At 42.7% G+C, this 22139-nt stretch overlaps 1 protein-coding gene across 1 annotated transcript; it reads right to left on the reverse strand.

The window, feature by feature from the left end:
• Window positions 1-12608: 12608 nt before the first annotated feature.
• PRDM13 (PR/SET domain 13) lies at window positions 12609-20139 on the reverse strand (the record flags this gene model as incomplete). Its single annotated transcript, XM_079146127.1, is given in 5 exon segments — window positions 12609-14359; window positions 17803-17923; window positions 18235-18366; window positions 19856-20067; window positions 20070-20139. Coding segments are annotated over 5 exon segments (2286 nt in total).
• Window positions 20140-22139: the final 2000 nt, after the last annotated feature.

The raw sequence follows: 22139 nt of genomic DNA on the forward strand, positions 1-22139 counted from the left end.
CACCCAGAAGTTAACAATCCCACTGAACTGAGCAGGTTTATCAAGTTGTTTTGTTTTTGAAAAGAAAATGTAAATTGCAAAAACTTAACAGAGGCCTGGGTACTGAATGATATTTAAGAATTGTTAATTTGAGGGATGAGGTTGTGGCTCAGTGGTAGAGAGCTTGCCTAATATGTGCAAGGCCCGGGGTTTGAATCTCAGCACCACATAACAAATAAATAAATAAAATAGAGATATTGTGTCCTTCTATGTCTAAAAAATATTTTTTAAATAGTTAATTTTGTTTGATAGGCTATTAGGGTACAATGGTTTGGAAGAAAATGTTCTTGGTGCACAACAAAATATTAAGGAATAATTTGCCATAATAATTATAATATGCTTTAAAATACTTCAGCAAAGGGGTGGGGGGGGGAATTACAGAATGAATCAAAAACTATTACCTTAGGTAAATGTATGATTACACAAAAGGTATGCTTCTACTTCATGTACAAACAGAGAAACAAGATGTATCCCTTTTGTTTACGATAAAAATAAATTTAAAAAAATACTTCAGCAAAGAAAATCAGAAAATGTTAGCAATTACTAAATAAAAAACTAGACTTGATAAAGTAAAAACAAAAAAGGCAATGTAGCACATGTGAGAATATGCATAAGCCTAACACAACTATACCATGTTTGGCATGTTATTTTCCAATCTTCATTTATATAAGTACATGTCCTTAAGTAACTGCACTAATAATTTTTTTTCTTTTTTCTTTTTTTTTTTTTTTTTACAGTACTGGGAGATTGAACCAAGGGCCTTGTGCTTGCAAGGCAAGCACTCTACCAACTAAGCTATCTCCCCAGCTCCAATAGAAAATCATTTTTATTCAGATTTTCCCATTTGACATTTTCAGTTTCCTACCATTAGATTTTTTAAAATATTTTTTAGTTGTAGATGGACACTATATCTTTATTTTATTTATGTATTTTTATGTGGTACTGAGGATCAAACCCAGTGCCTCACATATGCTAGGTGAGCACTCTACCACTGAGTCACAGTCCCAGCCCACATCTTAATAATTATTCTTAGCATTGCTTCACAATATGCTATAATATTTCTACTCCCTAAATAACCCTAACTTAATTTTGAATACTTAAGGTGATTTTCTTCTAATTGGTTTTTCTTTTCTTCTTTATGATTTAATGCTTCAGAGAAAAACAAGGTGCATATAGCTTTATGCTTTTGTTTCTCTAGAATAAATCCTCAGAAATATGAGAACTGAGCATTATATATGTATATATACATACATGTGTGTATAAATTTTTGCCCGGGAAGTGTGGTGGTGTGTGTGTGTCCCTGACAAAAATTTTCCCATCACTGGACAAATGATTAATGATTTTAGGAACATCAGCAAAAACTGATACTTGTATCAATTTCAGAACATAAGTAGCATTTTCTTAAATTTTTATGTATTTTTTTTTCTTGAGATAGGTCTCAGTATGTTGTCCAGGCTGGATTGAACTCCTAGTCTCAAGCAATCCTCCTGCCTCAGCCTCCCAAGTTTCTGGGACTACAAGGTAACTTTAATTTTTATATGTAAGAATGTTTTAATGAGCTTATCTGTGATTTCTATGAGAAAAATACATTTGTCAGCAACTTGGTTAACTCATCATTTGCTATTTAGCTACTGAAATCATAAAGCTTTCTCATAAATTTTAATGAGCTATTGGTATATTGCTATTACTGTTATGAATAGTTTCCTTAGATTATAATTGTTATCTTTATTTTAGTTTTTGTTAGTTTTACTTTGTAGGGGAATAATATAAGCTTTTGCTTTTTATATGTTCAAAGGTATCAGGGTTTTTCTTTCTTCTTTAGGTCGTATTTCTCAACAAAACAGAACATTTCTAAGATCATCTTGACCTAAAGGGTGTATGCCAAAGTGATCAACGCAGTGCAATATTACTGAAAATATTGTAACTGTCCTATCAATATGCTAGACTCCTTAGTCTTTCTCTCATTCTCCCAGAGTCACAAAATCCTATCAATGTTGCCTCCTAAATATTTAACTTTATGCTCTCCTCTATACTCCCATTACCACTATCCCTCAATTGTAGAATGCAACTATCTCCTAACTGATTTCTCTGCCTCCATAATAATCCTCTTCTAATACAAAACTGGCTGTCAGTCCCAGTTTAACCTTTCCAGAAGCCCTCCCCTTATGGCCCAGGGCACAATTCTTCAAACTTTGGGAAACAATTAGCCAATGTGCTTTGAATGTTTACCTTTGCTAAGCATTTTGCAACCCTCGCTTCAATTAACCCTCATAAGAGGGTTAAGTACAATGTCATAGTTGTTCCCATTTTATAGATGAGTAAACTGAGGCATATATAAGTTAAATGATTTCACCAGGTTCTTATAGCTTGTGAGATGCAGAGTCACAATTTAGGCAAACTTGCCTAAATCTGCCGAAATCCAAAGCTCATATACTCTCTAGTCACTGCACCACACTTCCTCACAGCTGGCCTCTTACCTCTCAGGAATACTGTATGCACCACTGTCTCAAAACAGCACTTCACTGCCTGGAATGCCTGACATACATCCACACTGCTTCTCCACTCATTCACTTTCCTCAAGCTATTCTAACTCTTGGTAATGTCCTACCATCTTCCTTTACCCTTGAACTAGATGGCCATTATCCATCTTTTAAGACTCTGCTGCAGTGTCATGTCCTCTGTGAAGCCTTTCTCTATGTAACTCCTTCCCTGCCCTCACGGTTTTCTCCCTCTGACAGGAAGAACCCTTCCTCTATGCTTATCTCCATCATTATGTCCACCACATGGTGCTAATGACTTCTAATGACTTCTGTTGCTGTTTTGCCTCCTCCATTAGACCACGAGCAGCTTGAGACAACCTTAACCATCCTTATATTCCCAGTCAGTTCAGTGTCTGGAAGGTAACAGGCTCTCAGTGCTTCAATATTCAACAGAATGCAAAATTAAGAAGTATGAATTAATTCTCAAAAGTGTATTGACTACTCACTATTTCTAAAAGGTTTATTTTTCCTTTTGTTTTCGGTTGTTTTTGTTTGTTTGTTTCTTTCTTTCTTTGGTTTGATTTGGTACTGGAGATTGAACCCAGGGATGCTTTATCACTGAGCTACACTTCCAACCCTTTTTATTTTTTATTTCGAGATTATGAGACAGGTTCTTGCTAAGTTACTTAGGACCTCACTAAATTGCTGAGGCTGACTTTGAACTTTAAATCCTCCTGCCTCAACCTCCCCAATCACTGGGATTACTGCACCACCATGCGCAACTATGTCTAAAGTATTTTTTCAAAAAGTAAATGACATATTTCATACCTAATACATGCACTTTACAAAATAAATAACTTAGTACCACAGTCTACATGCTGAGGAAGTTCATGAGGGTAAAAGACCACCTTGGGATGGGACATTATAGCTTGTGAGATGCAGAGTCACAATTTAGGCAAACTTGCCTAAATCTGCCTAAATCCAAAGCACATATACTTAAGGGAAGGGTAAAAGAAGCGGGGGAGATTTTAAATGAGGGTTGAAAGTGAGAAGGCTCCAAAAGCAAAGCCATATATCAGTCATCAAATGTTTGAGCAAATGTTTAGGTTTAGGATCAGAGTTAGCAATAAATGACAAAACTAAGTTGGTCTTCTTCCTCTTGGTCCTGAACTCCATCAAAGTGGCTGTTCCTTAATCTAAGAACAAGGTGCCAGATTCGAGTTTTATTCCAGGGCATTTAACCTTTCAGTTTCTTGCCTTAACTTTCAGACCATCTAAGATGGAAATTAATTAAAATGCTTCTATATGAATTAAAAATTAACAACCTTGATATTGTTAGATCATGTGATACACTAATAATGATAAAATGTCAGAAACATGCTCAGTCCCATGTAATATATTCAATAACCATCCTCTAAGGTCATAGAGGTATTCCTGTAAAATACATATCATTCTGTTTATATCAAACAGAGAAAACTCATTTACAAATGAATGTTATTTTCATCTTTGTTCCATGGCCAAGTACATTCCATTTGCATTCATTTGTTTCCCTACTGTAGTGCCCCTCACTATTCTACCACTGATGTGGGTTATGCTCAATACCTGCTACTCAAAGAGCCACATTCCAGTCATCCAGTTACAGATATGAATATGAATCATATTCCAAAGGTGGTTTTACATAAGGTGTTCTTAAATAGTATTCATCATAAGGAAATCTAAATTTGATGATAGTTTTCATAGGAAAGAACTTTAAAGTTCAAATGCATGTGCATGCAAACACATTCTTTCTCTATATTAGCCTAACATCAAATTCTCCATGTCGTTTGACCTAGAGAAGTTCGATGCTATAGCTAAGATTCCCCAAGATTCTTTCTCAAATTATCAAGAGAAGAAAAGGATGGATTGGAGGATCTACCCACTGTATTCAGATTATGGTCAAAAGCTAAAAATGGCTGGGAATAGTGGCACACATCCATAATCCCAGAGACTTGGGAGACAGAGGTGGGAGGATTGCAAGTTTGCAGACAGTCTGGGCAACTTCATGAGTGAAAAGAAAAGAAAAGAAAAGAAAAGAAAAGAGGAAAGAAAGAAAAGAAAAAAAAGGAAAGAAGGAAGGAAAGAAGGGAGGGAGGGAGGAAGAAAGAGAGAGAAAGAAAGAAAGGGAGGGAGGGAGGGAGGGAGGAAGGAAAGAGAGAGAAAGAAAGAGGGAGGAAGGAAAGAGAAAGAAAGAAAGAAAGAAAGAAAGAAAGAAAGAAAGAAAGAAAGAAAGAAAGGAAGGGAGGGGAGGGGGGGGTTGGGAGGAGAGGGAGGGAGAGAGAAGCAAGAAAGAAAGCGCAGAAAGAAAGAAAAGAAAAAGAAAGAAAGAAAAGACAAAGAACGAAAGAAAAAAGAAAGAAAGAAAAGAAAGGCAAGAAAACGGACGGCAGAAGGAAGGAAGGAAGGAAGGAAGGAAGGAAGGAAGGGAGAGAGAGAGAGAGGGAGGGAGGGGGAGGGAGGGAGGGAGGGAGGGAAGGAAGGAAAGGAAGGAAGACTGGGAATGTAGTTTAGTGGTAAAGTGCCGTGGATTTTTCAATTCCTAATGCTGCGAGTGTTGAGGAGTTAAGGTGACTCTGAGTCTTTCAAGCATGGAGAGAAAGACCAAGCTAAGGAGTCAACCAATTATCCATCTTCTAAAGGCTGGTCTGGCTCTGATGCTGTCCTGATCAGCTCAGTGTTCTCAGTGGCTCACTTCTCATCACAATCAAAGCAAAATACTTTCTAGAATATGCCTGCACCCCTTTCTACGAAAGCACCTAGCACAAGATATTCATTGAATCATTGAAAACAAACTGAATGTCCACTGACAGGAGAACCAGTTTAAATAATTCATGCACATGTACACAATATAAGGAAGCTCTCTTTAAACTCTTATGGAAAGGTCACCAGAGTGCATTATTTTAAAAACAGAAAAGAAAAAAGACACAGAACATTAAATATTCTATTTTAAGATAAGGAGGAAAATAAGAATCTATCTGGCTGGTGCTGTGGCACATGCCTATAATCCCAGAAGCTCAGGAGGCTGAGGCAGGAGAATTGCAAGTTCAAAGCTAGCCTCAGCAAAGCTCTTAGCAACTCAGCAAGACCCTGTCTGTAAATAAAATGTAAAAAAGGGCTGGGGATGTGGCTCAGTGGTTAAGGCACCTGGGTTCAACCCATGGTTTAAAAAAAGAAAAAAAGAATCTGTCTGGGCTAGGGACATGACTCAGTGATAGAGGGCCTGCCTAGCATTTTCAAGTTCCTGGGTTCAATCCCTGGCACCACACACACACACAGACGAGAATATATCCATTCTTGATTGTTTACACTTTAAAAAGACTAGAAGTATATAAGAAGTAAAAAATAAATTGTTATAAAGTACAGATCCAGACTTTGTTAGTTTTGAAATTCTTAGAATTTGGAATACAAAATTAAGTACAGGTCCTATAAGGGTCTCTTGCCAGTGAGCTTCGTCCTACAGCTATCTGTGGTAGAAACCTATGGGTTGACAAGAATGTACAGAAATGAAGCACTATTGACTTCTAAATATACACATATTTATAGTTTTGACCTTTGAACATGTGAGAAATTATCTATTTAAAATGCAAAAATAACTTTTAAGACAATGTCTACATCCAACCTCCAGTTGTTCAAGGTCTCCTTCTCTCTCTCTCTCTCTCTCTTCTACTCTTCCCCGATCTTTGTTCTAGCTTGGTTTCATTCTTCTACCTGTATCCTCAGGGATTCTGTCTCAGCCAGGCTCTTTCCAGGTGATAATGTGCCTGGAATTCTATTTTGAGTTCATCCCTATATTTCTCAGTTCATGATCACCCTTAGCTCTACCATCTTCAGAGCAGCTGGTAGTCAGTGAACCCCAACTCTGCACCTGCCTGGCCCAGACTCCAGTCTGCTATATATGAAGAGTTTTAAAATCAGCTGAACTACATACCCAGGTGAAGGTATTCCAGGAGATTGGAAAACCTTTTAGGTCTCAACTTGGGAATTTTGTGGTTCTCTGACAATGTGCAGTACTCCTGAAATTCTCAACAGAATCTAACTACCATAACATCATCTAGGGTCCTCACAACTACAGGTAACCCATTTTAGACCCACGCCTATGTACATATATTTGTGTTTAATAAGATCAAGCCAAGTTAGATCAAACTGAACTCAGTTGTAAGAACATACCAAAATTCAAATGACTTCAAGTACATAACAAATCAAAGATGGTCTTTAACTCTGGTTTCAACAGAAAAAGTCTGGGAATCCATCGATCTTTCAGTTACTATCATCAGCCTGTGAAACATTCATTGAATCCAGTAACAAAGAATTCAGACTGAATTTCTGGACACCTCCTACATCAGATCACAGTGTTTTAAAGAGGACATATGGTAAGCTAAGAGTGAGGCTGTGGAGTCAACAGGAATAGGAATGAATCTGGGGAAATTTTCTAGCTGACTATAAAACATAAGACTCATTTCCATTATCTGTAAAATAGATTGTTATAAAGATTAAATGAGATAATGAAAATTTAATGAAATGAGTGCTGTTAAGAAAACCTTAAGGCAAAGTCAATTTTTTTTTTTCATTTTTTGAGGAGAATATTGGCCAATACAAAACCATGAAGTCCCAAACTACCACTTTGGGGTGCAATACACAAATTAGTCTTCGAAATAATGTAGGGCAGAGTATATGTACTCTGTATATGTACTATGTATAGATGCATAATACCCTGAAACCAGATTTCAGTATTTTCACTTTAAATAATTTAGAAAGCCTGTGCCATAAACTCTCTAATGTATTTTCTTCTCTCTACATCTTCTTGATTGCTAAGGCATTTCTTTCTCCTGCTTTCTGAAAATCACAAATAAGCTTATAAAATGTGACATCCCACATTGACTCATTTCTCATTGGATTGACTTTTAGCATACCTGAAAGCATTTTGTTGCTCACAGATGCATTCTGCTATGGTCCAATGCCCTCAAGTGAGCTTGAATTTGAGCTGGTCCTGTCTCCATTTTCCTTAAGGTGGTAAGTCAGGAATCAACTGTTCAGTGTCAAACACAGTATCTTATCTTTCTGCCTTTTTTTTTTTTTTTTTTTTTAGGGATATATATATATAAAACAATCTCTGATGTTCACTATTTTCTTATGTAAAGTCATCTGCTATTGCATCTCTTCACTATATATCCTGTCATATAAGACATTTCCACCTAAGGCTTTCTATTCAAATACAACTTGCCATGGAACATTGGATTTTAAATCATTCTCTACTTAAAGTAACTTCCAGGAACATTATTGTACTGCCAACATTTAAAAATACAGGAAATACATATTTGTAGCATTTTCTACAATACCAAATTATGCAAAAGTGTATATGGTTAGAAAAAAGTGGGGATGATATTTAGGTATCTAAAAACATTTTAGACAGTTTCTTCAGTCTACATGAAAACATTTCTCTTAATCTGTTTAACTCAAATCACCAAACTCCTTTATACCATCATTTTTATATTCTTTAACGAAATTGCCCTTTAGTTTTTATCTATTTACAAGAAAAGTTAGAAGTTCAAATAATTAAAACACTATACTGGAAATAAAATCATTGTATTCAAAGGGGTTACATGTATGCATATAGTTCACCCAATTTTATCTCTTTTTGAAAGACCCTCTGATGGACGAGTTATCTGTCGTACCACGTTTTCACCTAATTTGAATTAAACTGTAGTCGCAGATGACAGAAGCTCTCCTTTCATCTTTTGTAGGAAGGTCACCCAGCCCAGAGCGAGCGCCACTCTCCTTCTGTAACTAGGCATGCTGGCCGCGCCGTCTGTTGAGTTGTCCCCTTCACAATTCACACCTGGGTGGCCAAGGGTCACGTGTGACCTCCCAACCGCGCCAGCGCCTCTCCCCTCTTCTCTTTGGGGTAGTGGCAGATGGTGAAGGCGCGCGGCGCTGGTGCCGCAGCCCCCCGCCACAGAGGGCAGGAGCACTTAACCCGGGAGAGGTTCGCTCTGAAGCGCCCGCGTCTCCTGCTGGGTGCCGCAGGTTTTCCCGCGTCTGTCTTTCCCTTGGGGCCCCCGGAATGCACTCCCGAACGCGGTAAGACTCCCAAACCTTTGCCCCAGTCTAGAATCCGGAAACACCTGTTCCCGGGTAGAACGAAACTGTGGGTTGCAGGAGTGCCACCTGCCCAGATAGCCATTGGCACGCTCACTCAGACTCAGCTGACACAGCTGCCCTTTGGGCTACGCCTCTGGTAGTGGGAGTCAGCGCCGCCCAGACCTTCGCGCGCTGCAGGCCGCCTCCAATAGCAATCTGGGCTCCCAGAAATGAACCAATGGGAACTCTCGGAGTAATAAGACTTAAGACAACCACCACCCACCCGGCTCTGGAACCGCCCCACCAGCCGGTCACGGTTCCCCCAGCTCCCAGAACCAGCTCTAACCACTCCCCTTCCCTCCTAGTCTAACTAGTAAGTGTACTTTACCTAGAGAAGATGAAGCCCTGCTTCCTCCTGGATTCTTGGAGCTCTGCTCGGCTTGGAAAGGAGGTGCAGTAGTGCTCGCCTCTACTGTATGCTTCTGCTTAAGCTCAACCCTCACCGCCCAGCCAAGCACTTTTGAAATTAGCGAAAACGACGAAATTTTTCTTCCCACGCAATTAACTGTTACGAACCATTTTTGAACCGGCGTCTGAGCTTGAAATGGAAAGATAAACTTGAATAGGGATCTGAAGAAGTTGGGAAGGCCTTTATTTAGTGGATGGAAGTGGATGGAAGTTCTCAGTGAACCAAGAGGAGAGCCAGTGTCCTGCAAAAAAGGTGTTAATGCTTATAAAAGGACGCCAGTCCTTTCCTCCTTAGGTTGATGTTTCTGAAAGCACAGAGGGTTGCTAGAGTTATTTTACATTGAGAGCTTACTACGTGTAGGCGCGTAGCAAGCAACTTGCTTGCATCAACCCCTTTAATGTTCAAAACCACCGTCCTGCTTATTTTTCCCTGTTAACAAATGATGACGCGACAATAGATACTGGTCCCAAATTCCAAACTAGTAAGTGCCAGAGGCAAGACTAAAACCCAAATGTATCTGATTTATTTAGGTTAACAAAACATTTTAACGCTCAAATTAACTAGGTCCAAACAATCTAGTTTGTAAAACAATCTTCGTTTGTAAAAGACTCCTTTATTATGTAAATCTTTTGGCACAAAATATTCAGTTAGATTCTCATAAACTTCAGGTGATGTTAGAGTTACCCTCAAAATAAGGAAAATTGGGTGGAGAGAGAAAGGGATAGGGAACTGAAAGAAGTAATCTGAGAAACACTAATTCAACTGAGCCACTTAAAATAAGTAATATTATATTTCTGTGTATCACTGATTTGACTTTGCCATTAAATAATGATTTTAACTACGTATGACAGTATGCATCTCCATGAATAAATACAGGAGCTATCTAAGGCCACCTGAAATTAAAAGCTTTTTAAATCAACATTCAATTTTCATTTTTTTACTTTGGAACTTATTCTAAGAATTTCTAGCAGATAACAGGCTACAAAGGAGGAAAGAGAAGGCTGGTGGTTTTGTTTTATTAAATATTTATCAATTCTCAATGTATTTCCTTTGATCAAGTTATTTTTACTTTCTTTCTTTATGGGCTAATTTCACACAAAATGACAAGAATTAGTACTAAGCTGGGAAATGGAATGGGGGGAGGAGCAATATTATAGCTGAAAACTTTCCCCATGTTTCAAATCTGGGCAGACCCACTTTCCCTGAGGACTTACATGATCTGATTTTGGAAAAGTTTTACAGTATTCAACTGTAAGGGTGATAGGACAGGACCATGATACCAAGCAGGTAAGAGAAGGTCAGAACTCTTGTCACATTTAGCAAACAAATGTTGGGTTCACTTTCAGTCCTGTGTGACAAGACCATCCCTGGACTTGATGGGTCAAGTCCATACTCATGCTTTGCATAACACTTTTATTAGTAAAACTACCCTTTGAATAAAACTGCAAGTAGCATAAGAATCTGGCAAAGTAGGTCCTAAGTAAATGATAGTATCTTTATCACCTAATTTACATGTATAATGCACACATTTTCCCCCTTCAGGCATTCTTTTACAACTCAGAACATTTTCTGGTAACCTGCGCTAAAAACCTATAATTCCTAGCATAAATTTTCTCATACAAGAAATCTGTTTGCAGATTACTATCAATAGAAATCATGCCCTACCCCACACATGCCTCCTCCTGTGATGCTTCAGAAAAAGTTCCTGCCAACCACCCATGGACTGAGAAACGTTTGTTCTTAACAGGAAGACTTGCAAAGCATTCAAGATTCAACAAAGAAAGTTCATATGTACTTAACAGAGTTAAATCATCAGGATCATATCTAGACCCTTTGGTGACCTACTGGAATCGTCCAAGCAGCATCTAAGAAAATTGATAGCAACCTGAACTGCCTTGAGGGTCTGATCCACCACTCTTAAAGTGTAATCTCCAGTATATATTTGCTCTGGATGGAGGGTGCATTCAACTTTATCCCACAAAATTATATAATTTATTTTCTTCTATTAACTAGCATTAATTTTTAAAAACAGCAAATAGTCATTGTTTCTTTGCTGTTCTACTTATGGGCCTCCCAGTGACATTGAAGAATGTTTTCTTTTCTGTAAAATGGGAACAAATGCTTACAGCACAAGATTATTGGAAGAAGCACATGGGGGTAGGAGGTAGATGTACATAAAGCAAGTAGATCAGCACCTCCAATGAAATAGATCCTCCCTTACTGTCTGTTCAATGAATACTAAAATATACAGATCATAAAAAAGCACTAAGCAAGTTTTTTGCCTCCAAAAGAAAGCTCTGTCAAGATGGAACACACAAGAAATAATGATTCTACAGTTTCACTATTTTTTTTTTTTTTTTTTTTTTACAAAGAACTGCTTGGTTGGTTGTGGGTTTTGTTTGTTGGGTTTGTGTTGTTTCCTTAAAGGTCCTTAGCTTCTTTCAGTAATAAGCATGAAAACACTTAACATGATTAACAACAGTTTCAGAAACCAATTGTTTTGCTACCTGGGAACCTTTGAAATGCACATATATAAAATGGTATATTTCCCTGTTACAAATTAACATGTACTTTATGAACAATCAAGGTGGTCAAGTGTCCTATAATTCATTTTATTGTGAAGTCTCCTGGAAAGTTGTTTTCAAATTAAACTACTTCTAAAATTGCTAAGTGAACAAACTCTCATTTGTATCTTTATTTTTCTTAAAGATTGCACAAACTGGAAACAAGACCAAAATTCTGTATTCACTGTACATCATTCATTATAAAACAGCATACACATTTGTATTCTACCAAATAGGATATTTTCTTTAAAATTATATATTGCGTGCTCTTAGACTCATGCTTTAGATATTTTACATTTATCATTATTCTCTCATAAATAATTGTAACTTGACCAATTTGTACACCTGCTACTACTGTAAATTCACTGCAGTAAAGAGTAAGTCTTTGACATGAGAACAAATGAAACGGAAACAAGTATATAGATGCCACAACTACAGAATTGTGATTGCTGTTGTGTCTAGGCAGTGAAATGCTAATATAAAATTCACACAAGCGTCGTTTCAAAAGGCACAATTTCCTCCACAGAAAAGTACAATTTAAGAATACGTGGCAGTTAAAATCAGCGCCCTTGAGGACGCTATAACGTTGGTATTAACGTGTTCCTAAATCCCAAAAACCAACCACCCGTGCGATATTTCGAAGTGGGAGCAAGTGTGGGACTATGCCAGGAATCCAGAGGAGGGGGACGGGAGCGGGACGAAACCCACCATCCTTGGGCTGGCCAGGTGACCGAATTTCTTTAAGCCATCGCTGAACTTTTGCTGAGTTTCTGCTCCCGACTTGGGACCTCTCACCATTCCAAATATGGTACCGTCCCCCAAATAATGGTTTTGTCAGTAGAGTCCCTCTCCTGACCAACAGGATTTCCCCTTCTCCCAGAACAAAACCCCGGCTCCAAGTCCTACTCTGTCCACTCCCCCATCCCTTCCTGGGAATGCTCATTACGAGTCACGCTCCACGCCTCCCCCGGCCTCGGTTTCGCTCTGGTCGTCCGTGAAGCATACGTCCACGTCACTGTCGTCGCTCTTGGGATCCCCAGGCTCCAGCGGATAGCCCGGCTCGGCGCCCGGGCCATCGCCTGCCTTGGCGAGCAGAGTCTGGCCGGGGTGGCGAGACTTGACGTGGCGCTCCAGGTCCCGTCGTCTCACGAGCACCTTGCCGCAGAACTCGCAGCGGTAGGGCGTGTTGCCCTCGGCGTGCAGTCGGATGTGCTTGTTGAGATTGCTGGGGTCGCCAAAAGGCCGCAGGCATACTTTACACTTGAGTGGCTTGTAGCCCGTGTGCGTCCGCATGTGAATCTTGAGCCCGTACTTGCGGGAGTACAGCTTGCCGCAGTAGAGGCACAGGTGGCCTGTCTTGGGCTTACCCGCGCTACCGCCACCGCTGCCACCGCTCCCAGCGCCTCCCGCCGTCACGACGGCCGGCGGCAGCGTCCCTGAATCCAAGCGGCCGCGACCCTTCCCGGCCGCCATCTCGGACAGTTGCTGCGTGTGCATGGCGATTTCTCTGTCGATGCTGGCCAAGGAGCCCAGCTCCGCGGGGCTCAGGGCAGCTGCGGCTGCTGCCGCCGCAGCCGCAGCCGCTGCAGGCCCGCTTAAGTAGGAGATGGACTCCGGATATTTGAGAAGCCCGCCGAAATGCAGTTTGAGCGGATAATAAGCGGCAGCGGCCGGTGAGCCGTAGAGCAGCTCTCCGTTGTAGACGGTAAAGGCCGGCATGACGGTGGACAGGTGGCTGCACTCGCCACCCGGATAGGGCTTAAGCCCGCCCGCGTCGAGGGGCGGCAGAGCGCAGCGCTCTAGGGGTAGCCCCGGCGCTGGGGGCAGCTGAGCGAAACGAGCTCCCGGCAGCGCAGCGGTAGCGGGCGGGGCGCGCTCCACGTGCTTGAAGGCGGACGCCTCTTCCGGGTGGCCAGGGAGCAGAGGGAAGCCACGCAGGGGCCCGGAGCAGGGCAGGCCTGGGGGAGGCGGCGGAGGCGGGTCCCCTGCGAGTAGGCACTTAGGATGGTGGTGGTGTGCGTGGTGGTGATGGTGGTGGCCCGCGCCTCCCGCCGCCGGGTTCTCCCCGCTCCCGGGGCGCCCGCCTGCCCGGCCCCCGCCCAGGAGCCTACCCAAAGCTAAGCCGGCCCCCTGCTTGCCGCCGCCCTCCTCCCGGTAGGGGTCGCCATGCGAGGCCGCGGCCGCCCTGGCCAAACCAGCGGGTTTGAAAGCTGAGCGCACGCCAGGGTAGAAAGCCAGGCCGCCGCTACCAGCTGGGGAGCCGCCCACAATGCCTAGGAAGTGACCGTGTGCTCGGGCTGTCGCACTCATGTCCAGGGCACGGTCCAACTGCTCTTTGCCCTTCTTGGGAAGTCCCCACTTGCCCGGGGGTGGCGAGGTGGCTGAGGGCGCAGAGGAGGCCTCGCGCTTGATGCTTTCACGCGCCCCGCAGACCTGGGATGTCTGCGGGGCCTGTGATTGGGACCGCAATGTGCCTGCCTGAGCTGACACGGCGAAGTCGGGCGCAGCGGATTTCGGGGAGAGTTCGAGGCCTTCCGCCGCAGGGGCAGCGCCTTGGCGAGCTGCGTGCTCGTGGTGCAGGAAAGCACGGCCCCCGCCGCCACTGAGCACGCAGTGGAAACGCAGGTGTGCCTTAAGGCTGTTGGGGTATCTAAACGTCCTCCAGCAGTACCAGCAAATGTAGCGCTCCTCCCCTGGGCGAGAAAGAAGGGAAAATTGATCTTGTGAGAGGGGAACAAATCAGACAGAAGGAAAGTGCCAAGGGGTTTCAGGCAAAACCCTGGTTTTGACCAGCGGTGTGGGAGAAGTAGGCGTATTCTTGGGGAATGAGTTCTGTTGCCCCATTGTATCAGGGGCCCCGAAAACCCCCAAATGGTCAACCTTTGTCACCTTCTCCATCATCTAATACTCCTCAGAGGGAAACGGGTGACCTGAGCCTTTCCAACGAAGACTTCCTCCAGGCCTTCTGAGCAAATATTCCTTGGAAGGGCAGTGCTCAGGCAGGCTGGCAGGGGAAGAGCAGAGCAGCTGTTGCTTTAAATCAAGTGTTGAGGCTGTGCTGTGCCTGGGCCCATCTGTTGGCGTTTGCAGAATAGGTGGCGTATGTCAAGGAGTTTGGATAAACTGAACAAAGGCCAATCTAATAGTCGTGAGCGCCTCATTACCAGGCGAGACAATATCCTGTATGTATGGGCCATATGTAATCATTCCTTTTCATAGAACAATGTCTTTTGTGTCCACTACCCACCCTTTCTACCCCCTCCCAGCCTTAAACACTTTGCCTGAGGTTTTCCTGGAGCGTGACCAACTGAAAGACCACATGGGGACTATGATTTACCATTCTTCAAAATTATTTGTATCTTAATTTCTTCTTTAACCCCGTTTAATTTGATGGGAGGAAAAAAATTTTACGTTCTGATATTCTAGAAAGGATGATCATAGTCTAAGAAGGATGATATTGCATTGTCAGTTGTGCCACCTAGTAATTAATTCCTGCATAACTGCACAAATACAAGCTTAGTAAAGTCCCGGAAGAAGATATTTATGATTCATTACATAAACATATGAGCAAAATAGTTATACTCAGCTTTTGTTATAATTATTCAGTTATATTAATTGTACAAATTAATGTGTTTCACTGTGACATTTTCACTTCATGCACAAATTGTGCTGATACTCAGTTTTTGATGAGTGCAGAATTCTCTGCCAGGTACTAAGTACATATTTGGTGTCAATTTTTTTGCATTTTCTATTAGCATTATTTTAAATTTTGCCAGGGTCTGTGACCACAGTCAAGAGACATGTGTATGAGACACATTCTGATCAGATGGTAGAAGTTAATTTCCACTCAAGAAAGTCGTTATTTCTGTACACAGAAAAGCAATTTTGCAATTAAGTTTATTTTAAAATTTGATAATACTGAAGGGAAGGATGTCTGTGAGAAAGAAGCTGAGCCAAAGTATATGTCAGTCTCTCAAAATTTAATGAAAAAATTAAATTCTCCCTCTTTATATGCAAGCAGCTCAAACTTTTAAAATATCACTACAGAAATAACAATGAAAAATTCTAGATCTGTTTTTCTTCACATATATTAACTTTTGGCTTTGCATAAAAGAAGTAGTCACCCTAGATAACCAAGATAGAAGTTCAAGTGAGAAGCAGTTTATTTCAACATAGGCCAAGGGAAAACGGGAAGAAAAAAGGGGAGAGGAAGATTTGCCTATGACACCCTATCCTAATTGTTTTTAAGACTTACATAAAACCATTTCAATATTCCATTTACCTTATATTGGGCATCCATGTAAAATAAATCTTGGAAAAAAGAGAGAAATGATCTCCTGGGTTCTCTTGGTGAGTATATTGATTTAATATCAATCTCCTCCAAAATTCAAAAGCTCGCTCTCATCCCCTCTTTTTAAAGAGAGTTTTCAGAGTTAGCCCCAGAATGACTTGGCCAATGCAAAGCCAAGTAAGTTTTGTTCTTAAAACGAAGGGAGTGTAATATTCTTAATCTTACTATGAAATTGAAGCTTGCTGAAATTAGCCAGTATTGGAAAAATAGATGCCATCTCTAAGTATTTCTTCCTCATTCCAAATTTTAAGGAAAACATGTGTTTTCTGATTCAATACCTCTTTTTCAGTTTATTCTAATTGACATGTTCTACAGACTCTAAAATCCAATTCAAGTGTATCAGACACACTTCATAAATAAACACAAAGTTCATAAGTAACTCTAAACAGGTCAAGCTCCAATCTGGGAATGGTGGGTTCATAATAACCACACCTTCCCCAAAAGAAAAATCTTGTCATTTTTATGTGAGTCAAGTTATGTTTATAAAATCAATTGTCTGAAATAAAACATGAGGGCTACTATTCAAATAAGTTGCTTTTGTACTATTTGGAAGAGCCTAAAGAAGAGTGTTGTGTGTATAAAGGGCAGTGACCCTCCTAATTGTGGCTAATTTGAGAGTTCTCCACTGTAGGGCTCTTAGAATTCCCTTTTACTGGAAGAAGTTGACAAGAGAATTTAATAATGTGGTGTAAGGAACAAACTACATTAGGATAATATTTATGAATAGTATGCATGTAAATCTATTCATGAAATAAGTAGAATTAATTAACAGAGGACAGAGATACTTTGAGGTGAAGTGACATCATTCTGAATAAACTTCATTCTGTCTTATTCACAGAGTGTTTTCTAAGTCCCACATTTTTATAATTTCTTTATATGTATTTTTAAAGGAATGAGATTGAGCAGTATCTCAGGGGATTATGTTAAAATATTTCACAGCATTTATTATGTTGAATCTAAATAAAAAATTGATCTTTAAGAGAAATTACAGATAGACTAAAATAACTGACAAGGGGGAAAAAAGAAAGCCTGGAAGATTTGTGTATGGAAAGGGAATCAAGACCTCAAATGATTTAACACCTCCAGTCTACTTTCCCCAGGAAGTGTTCTTCAGTGTTCTACGGAAGGTTTGAGAATGTTTTTCTCTTTAGTTACTGCACCTTAATTTGCATAAATCCGCTCTTGGCTTTGGAAGGGATGAAATAAATCTGAGAAGAAACTGGGATACATCCCAGATTCAGTTTAAGCAGGGAGGGGGAAATGAATAAACACGATTTAGACGGAAGGGCCTTAGTACCTGCCAACTGACCAGTTGTGAGTACCGTAAAGCTTCTAAAATGCTGTAAGAATACATTGCTCTCCTGGAAAACCAGTGAAAAGATGCCCTTCCAACTTGTAAAAGCATTCCAGGTTTTCAGGTTTCATCTGTGCTCTCTGCAACTCATGATATAATTACTGTAACAATATTTTAAGATCCCTTTATTGAGTCTTAATTGAGTAAATGAATTATGGCTTTGGGTAGGTAGTGGGAAAGGATGACCCTATGAAATTCACTGAGTATTTTCCTTGCCATGGTGAGTCAGATTATACCCTTGTTTTTACCTTTTACTGTTGCTTTTAAGAAGGTCGTGATGAGGTCTCCTCTCTTCCTAAGCAGGGGCAGGGAGCTTGAATTCAGTTTACACAGAAGGGCCCTTCAAGCATGGGATCCTCCCTCCAAGACCTGAGGAGGCTGGACTCTGGCCTACCCCTACAGGCCCTGGAGGCCTTCTCAGAGGCCCATACCTTTCTCATCGTGTGTAGGAGTCGCTGTTGTGGGGATGTCGAACCACTGAGCCAGGGAGTTGGAATACCACACGGTCAGCTCTTCCCCTGGCTGGACATCTCGCAGTGCTCGGTAGAAGATCTGGGACGCAAGAAATAGGAAAGCTCTCTGTCATTTCCTAGGTAATAGGTCAAAATGCAACTGAGAAGAAAGTTTCAAATCCCAACTCTAACGCTGGGTGACCCTAGAGAAGCTACTGAATCTCTCTGAACCTCACTTCCCTCATCCTTCAAATGGAAAAACAATACAATAGTATTGACTTTATAGAATTGGATAATTTAGCAAGACCTCTAGCTAAAGTACTTTGCTCTTTATATTGTTGACCACCATAAAAACAATTCTGTTTATTCTAGATAAATACAATTTGGCAGGGGTAAGGGAGTCCCCAGTACCTGTCCTCCGGGTAAGTCTGCAATAGCTTCCAGAGTCTGTTCCTGGGGATTTCTGGCTGCCCGGATTAACCCTATCCACTCCAGAGGGGAGCCCCCCGACTCGTCCACCAGCTCCCCTCTCACCATGCGCACCTGCAACACAAGCAATGGTCGTTCTCCCCCGCACCGCGGCCAGGCCCACAACCCAAAGGAAAAGTTTATGCTCCACCCAACCTGACTCAAGATGTGTTCACTGTGGTCAGAAGAGACATGGGAGTAGGTTAATTCCTTAGTGTTCTCGACTGAAGGATGGAGAAAGGCTGACTAGTAAAAACAAACCCCAACCCTTTCCCACCACACACATCTTAGCAACACAGGGTGGGATAAGGACATTCTTCCTGAGCGCCTGGGTTCACACCAAGACACCCCACCTCTCCCACTTGCTGTTCAGGGAGCAGCCCTAACACCAGAGTGGAGACATTCCGAAACCAGTCCCAGGACGCAGAACATTCCCTGCTCTCTCCCCCAGCTCTCGCGCCTCCCAGTTCTCGCTGTACAGCAATCTAGGTTGCAAGCAAGCCCTGCAGTGAAATTCTAGGAACAAAGCATAAGCAGAAAAATCTTGCCTGTAGCTAGTCGGTCTTTTAAAAGTAATTAAATTGAGTTTAAAGAGGAAGGTGCGGTATACGTCAAACTCGGGTTTAGACTGGGTTGTGGGGCATGACCTTTGATTGCCCAGGAGCGAGATGCGGGTTCAGTTAGCTGGACACCGGAGCTACTTCTTTCACATGAAAACTCTAGGCAGCGGCTAAAGTCAAGGTCCTTCCTTTCCCTCCAAACTAATCCCTTCATTTCCTGATTGCTGTTTTGCGGACCCTTGGCCGCTAGGAAGCCCCCAGGCTGGATGAGAGCCTTTAAATTTCCTCTCTGGTTAGAGGATCACGACACTATTTGGGAATCAGAGCTGGCGGTTTGGTCCTAGCGCCTCCGGGTTGGGACCTTGTACTTGCAGCAGGCAAGAAGACCCGGTGCCCGATGCGGGTAGGCGCCCTAGCTTTCAGAGCCTGTGTCAGAGCCACCACCTGGCTCACTCTCTCCATTTATCCCAAACCCACAAGTAAATTGGAGAAAAGAAAAATCTGGGAAGTTGCCAGGGATTGAGAGCCTCCTAGTGATTTTTTTCAGAGGAAATGGAATTGAATAAAGACAAATTTATGCCTCAAATTAGCATATAGAAGGAAAGAAAAGTCCTCGACGCCCTGTGCCCTCAGAGGAAGGGTACATTAGCAGAGAGAGGGAAAGATCCGGGTGGGGGTTGTAGCGGGGGCGGCGGGTCCAAAACCTTACTGAAGACACCCCAGAATTTTGGGGAACCCAATCCTAGTACAGCCTAGTGCACAGTACAGCCTGGTGCACCGTACCCGGGGATCGCACCTCTCAGGCATGCCCTCTCCCCTCAGCCCCGACCACGTCCCGCTCTCAGTGAAACTTGCTAGGAATAATTGTATTCTCCTTCCATTCGGAAAAATTAATAGGTAAAGAATCAATTCCCAGGTTCCTCCACTTCCCCTCCCTACCCCTTTCCTGAAACAGGGTAAAGATGGGGCGAATGACAGGGCGCAAAGGTCGGTATGGGCAATACCTTTTTCTTGGGCCCGGGTTCCCTGCGATCTGACAGGTACTTGCCCAGCTTGAAGGTGCCGGGGACCGGCCCAAGGCGCAAGCCGGCGGGGATGCAGCAGTCTGCACTCACGCTGGTGGCCGGGGCGCGAACGGTTCCGTGCATTGTTGCCACCGCCGCCAGGCAGGCGCTGGGGCGCGCCGGGTCCTCCTCAGGGCGCAAGTGACAGAGCCCGAGCCGCGTGCAAGCCAGGGAGCCGCGCCCCGACGTGCGTCCTCCGCCTGCGGAGTGACGCGGACGGGCATGCACTGCGCCTTTTCAATCCGGGCGGGCGCCTTTTGGCACCGTGAGCGCAAGGGCGCGGAGTTTGGTGAGAGAGTTGCGCTGCGAAGCAGCTGCAGAGTCCCACCCGAGAGGGTCACATGGAGTGGTTCCCTCAGCCCCCTGCATAATCGAGGCCTCTGAATGGCTAGCACACAATGGTCCAGGCGACCTTCCCATTCCTAAAAATCCAATTTGTCAAGGGCGAAGAAAAGGCGCTGGTGAATCAAAGGTCCGGCGGGACCATTAATCCTCAGCATGGGGTATTGTCCCTGAGACAGTTACGATATTTTAAGTGACAAATCCACTGTATAATTTCTCCATAAATTTTACTTCCTTTTATTGTTCACCGACAAACCAGTTTTGGGAAATAAGTGACTACTTTAAGTCTACTTGGCTGATTCCTTTGAGCCTTGGTCTACTTCAAAGATTTTTAATTCTCTCCCTTTGGCCTTATTGTAAAGGAGATTAAACAAAGAGATGGGCACTGTTTGGAGGACTTGTTAACTTCTATTGATTTCTGGCGTGTGCCATACAGAAATTAGGCAGGTACTTGATGGGAAAACACCAGAAAATACCTACACTTTTTAAATAACGACCATATTACCATTTCAGGGGATTGGGTTCAAGCCAGTCGTCTATTTAGAACCACTTTAGTTGTTCCTTCTGCCCCGTAACACCCCGAAATATGAAACCTCCAGTTCAATTTGAGAAGGCCGGGTCAACTGTGCATCACTGTTCCTGGGCGCGTTTGGGGCCCTCTCTCTGCAGAACGGCAAGTCTTATGAGCCAAGGACTTCATAAGGGAATACCTCGCTGTGGACAGAACTGGAGGATTGAAGATGAAGAAGTTCTGTGGGTCAAGTTATTAAACACGTCTCCCCCACATGCCAACTCCGATAAACTCAAATTGTGTTTGTTGCTTTTAAGTTTAAAACTGGAACAATGTTCTTGGACTAACATCCTTAGAATAAACAAACTGGATATTACTAAAAAAGAAAAGAAAAAAGAATGAAAAAAAAAAAGTAAAGAACACCATAGACTTACAAAGATCACCATAGACTTTGTAGGTCACCAAGGACGGAGTTGGGCTTATGAACCAACTGTGCCTATGCACGTTTTGTCAACAGGACAGGTACTTCAGAGTTAAACCAGAATGCTCCCCCTTTTCTTTTAGGGAAGGCTTCTGTTTGTGCATGGACATCGTTCATCAGATATTTTTGACAGTTCTGCTGGCATCTGCTGCTCACTACTAGTCCCAGGCGTCTTCCCTCAAATGCTATGCAGCCAACGGTGGACCCCCATCAATTCCGGGAGAGAAATGATACTAGATCTCCAACAGAATGTCAGAAGCCTGATCACCGTATCAAGGGACAGAGAGCACCCACACTGAGGCACCCACACTGGCCTCTTCATGTGGTTTTGCCCAAGAAAAGTGCATTTCTCTGAACTCGGGCAAGCAGGACTAATTGGTTAACAAAGAGGGCAGGACACAGGGTGGCAAGCCACCTGTAACTAGCAGTTTGTCAGAGGAAGTGCAGTGCAGCTCTTCTGGTAGGAAACCTGTTTCCATACTGGCAGGGTCAGGAGACTCGAGGTCAGTCTGTCCTCTGTCACTCAAGACTTTGGAAACCTCCAATGAATTGCTTTTTGGCCTCAGTCTCCTGATCTGTAAAATGGGAATGTTGGAAGCAAACAGTTCCTTGGCTTCTTTCATGCTGTTCACCTCAGTTTGTGGCAGTCATTAAGGACATTACTGGAAAATTCTGAAAAATCCAAAACTCCTAGTTTGGGTTGATGAGAATCCAGACCAAGTCAAATCTAAGCATCTCAAGTCAGACATACCAGAGAGACACAGAGGTAACTTCAGGGTCTATGTAGATGTGGCTGCTGGGACAGAAAAGAGCAGTTCCTTGGGTCTGGGTGGCTGCACTGCTATAGCCCTTCTGACCATGCAACCTCACCTTGCCCAGGGCCACTTTGG

Source organism: Sciurus vulgaris, assembly GCF_902686455.1.
Source record: "Sciurus vulgaris genome assembly, chromosome: 7".
Lineage (NCBI taxonomy): Eukaryota > Metazoa > Chordata > Mammalia > Rodentia > Sciuridae > Sciurus > Sciurus vulgaris.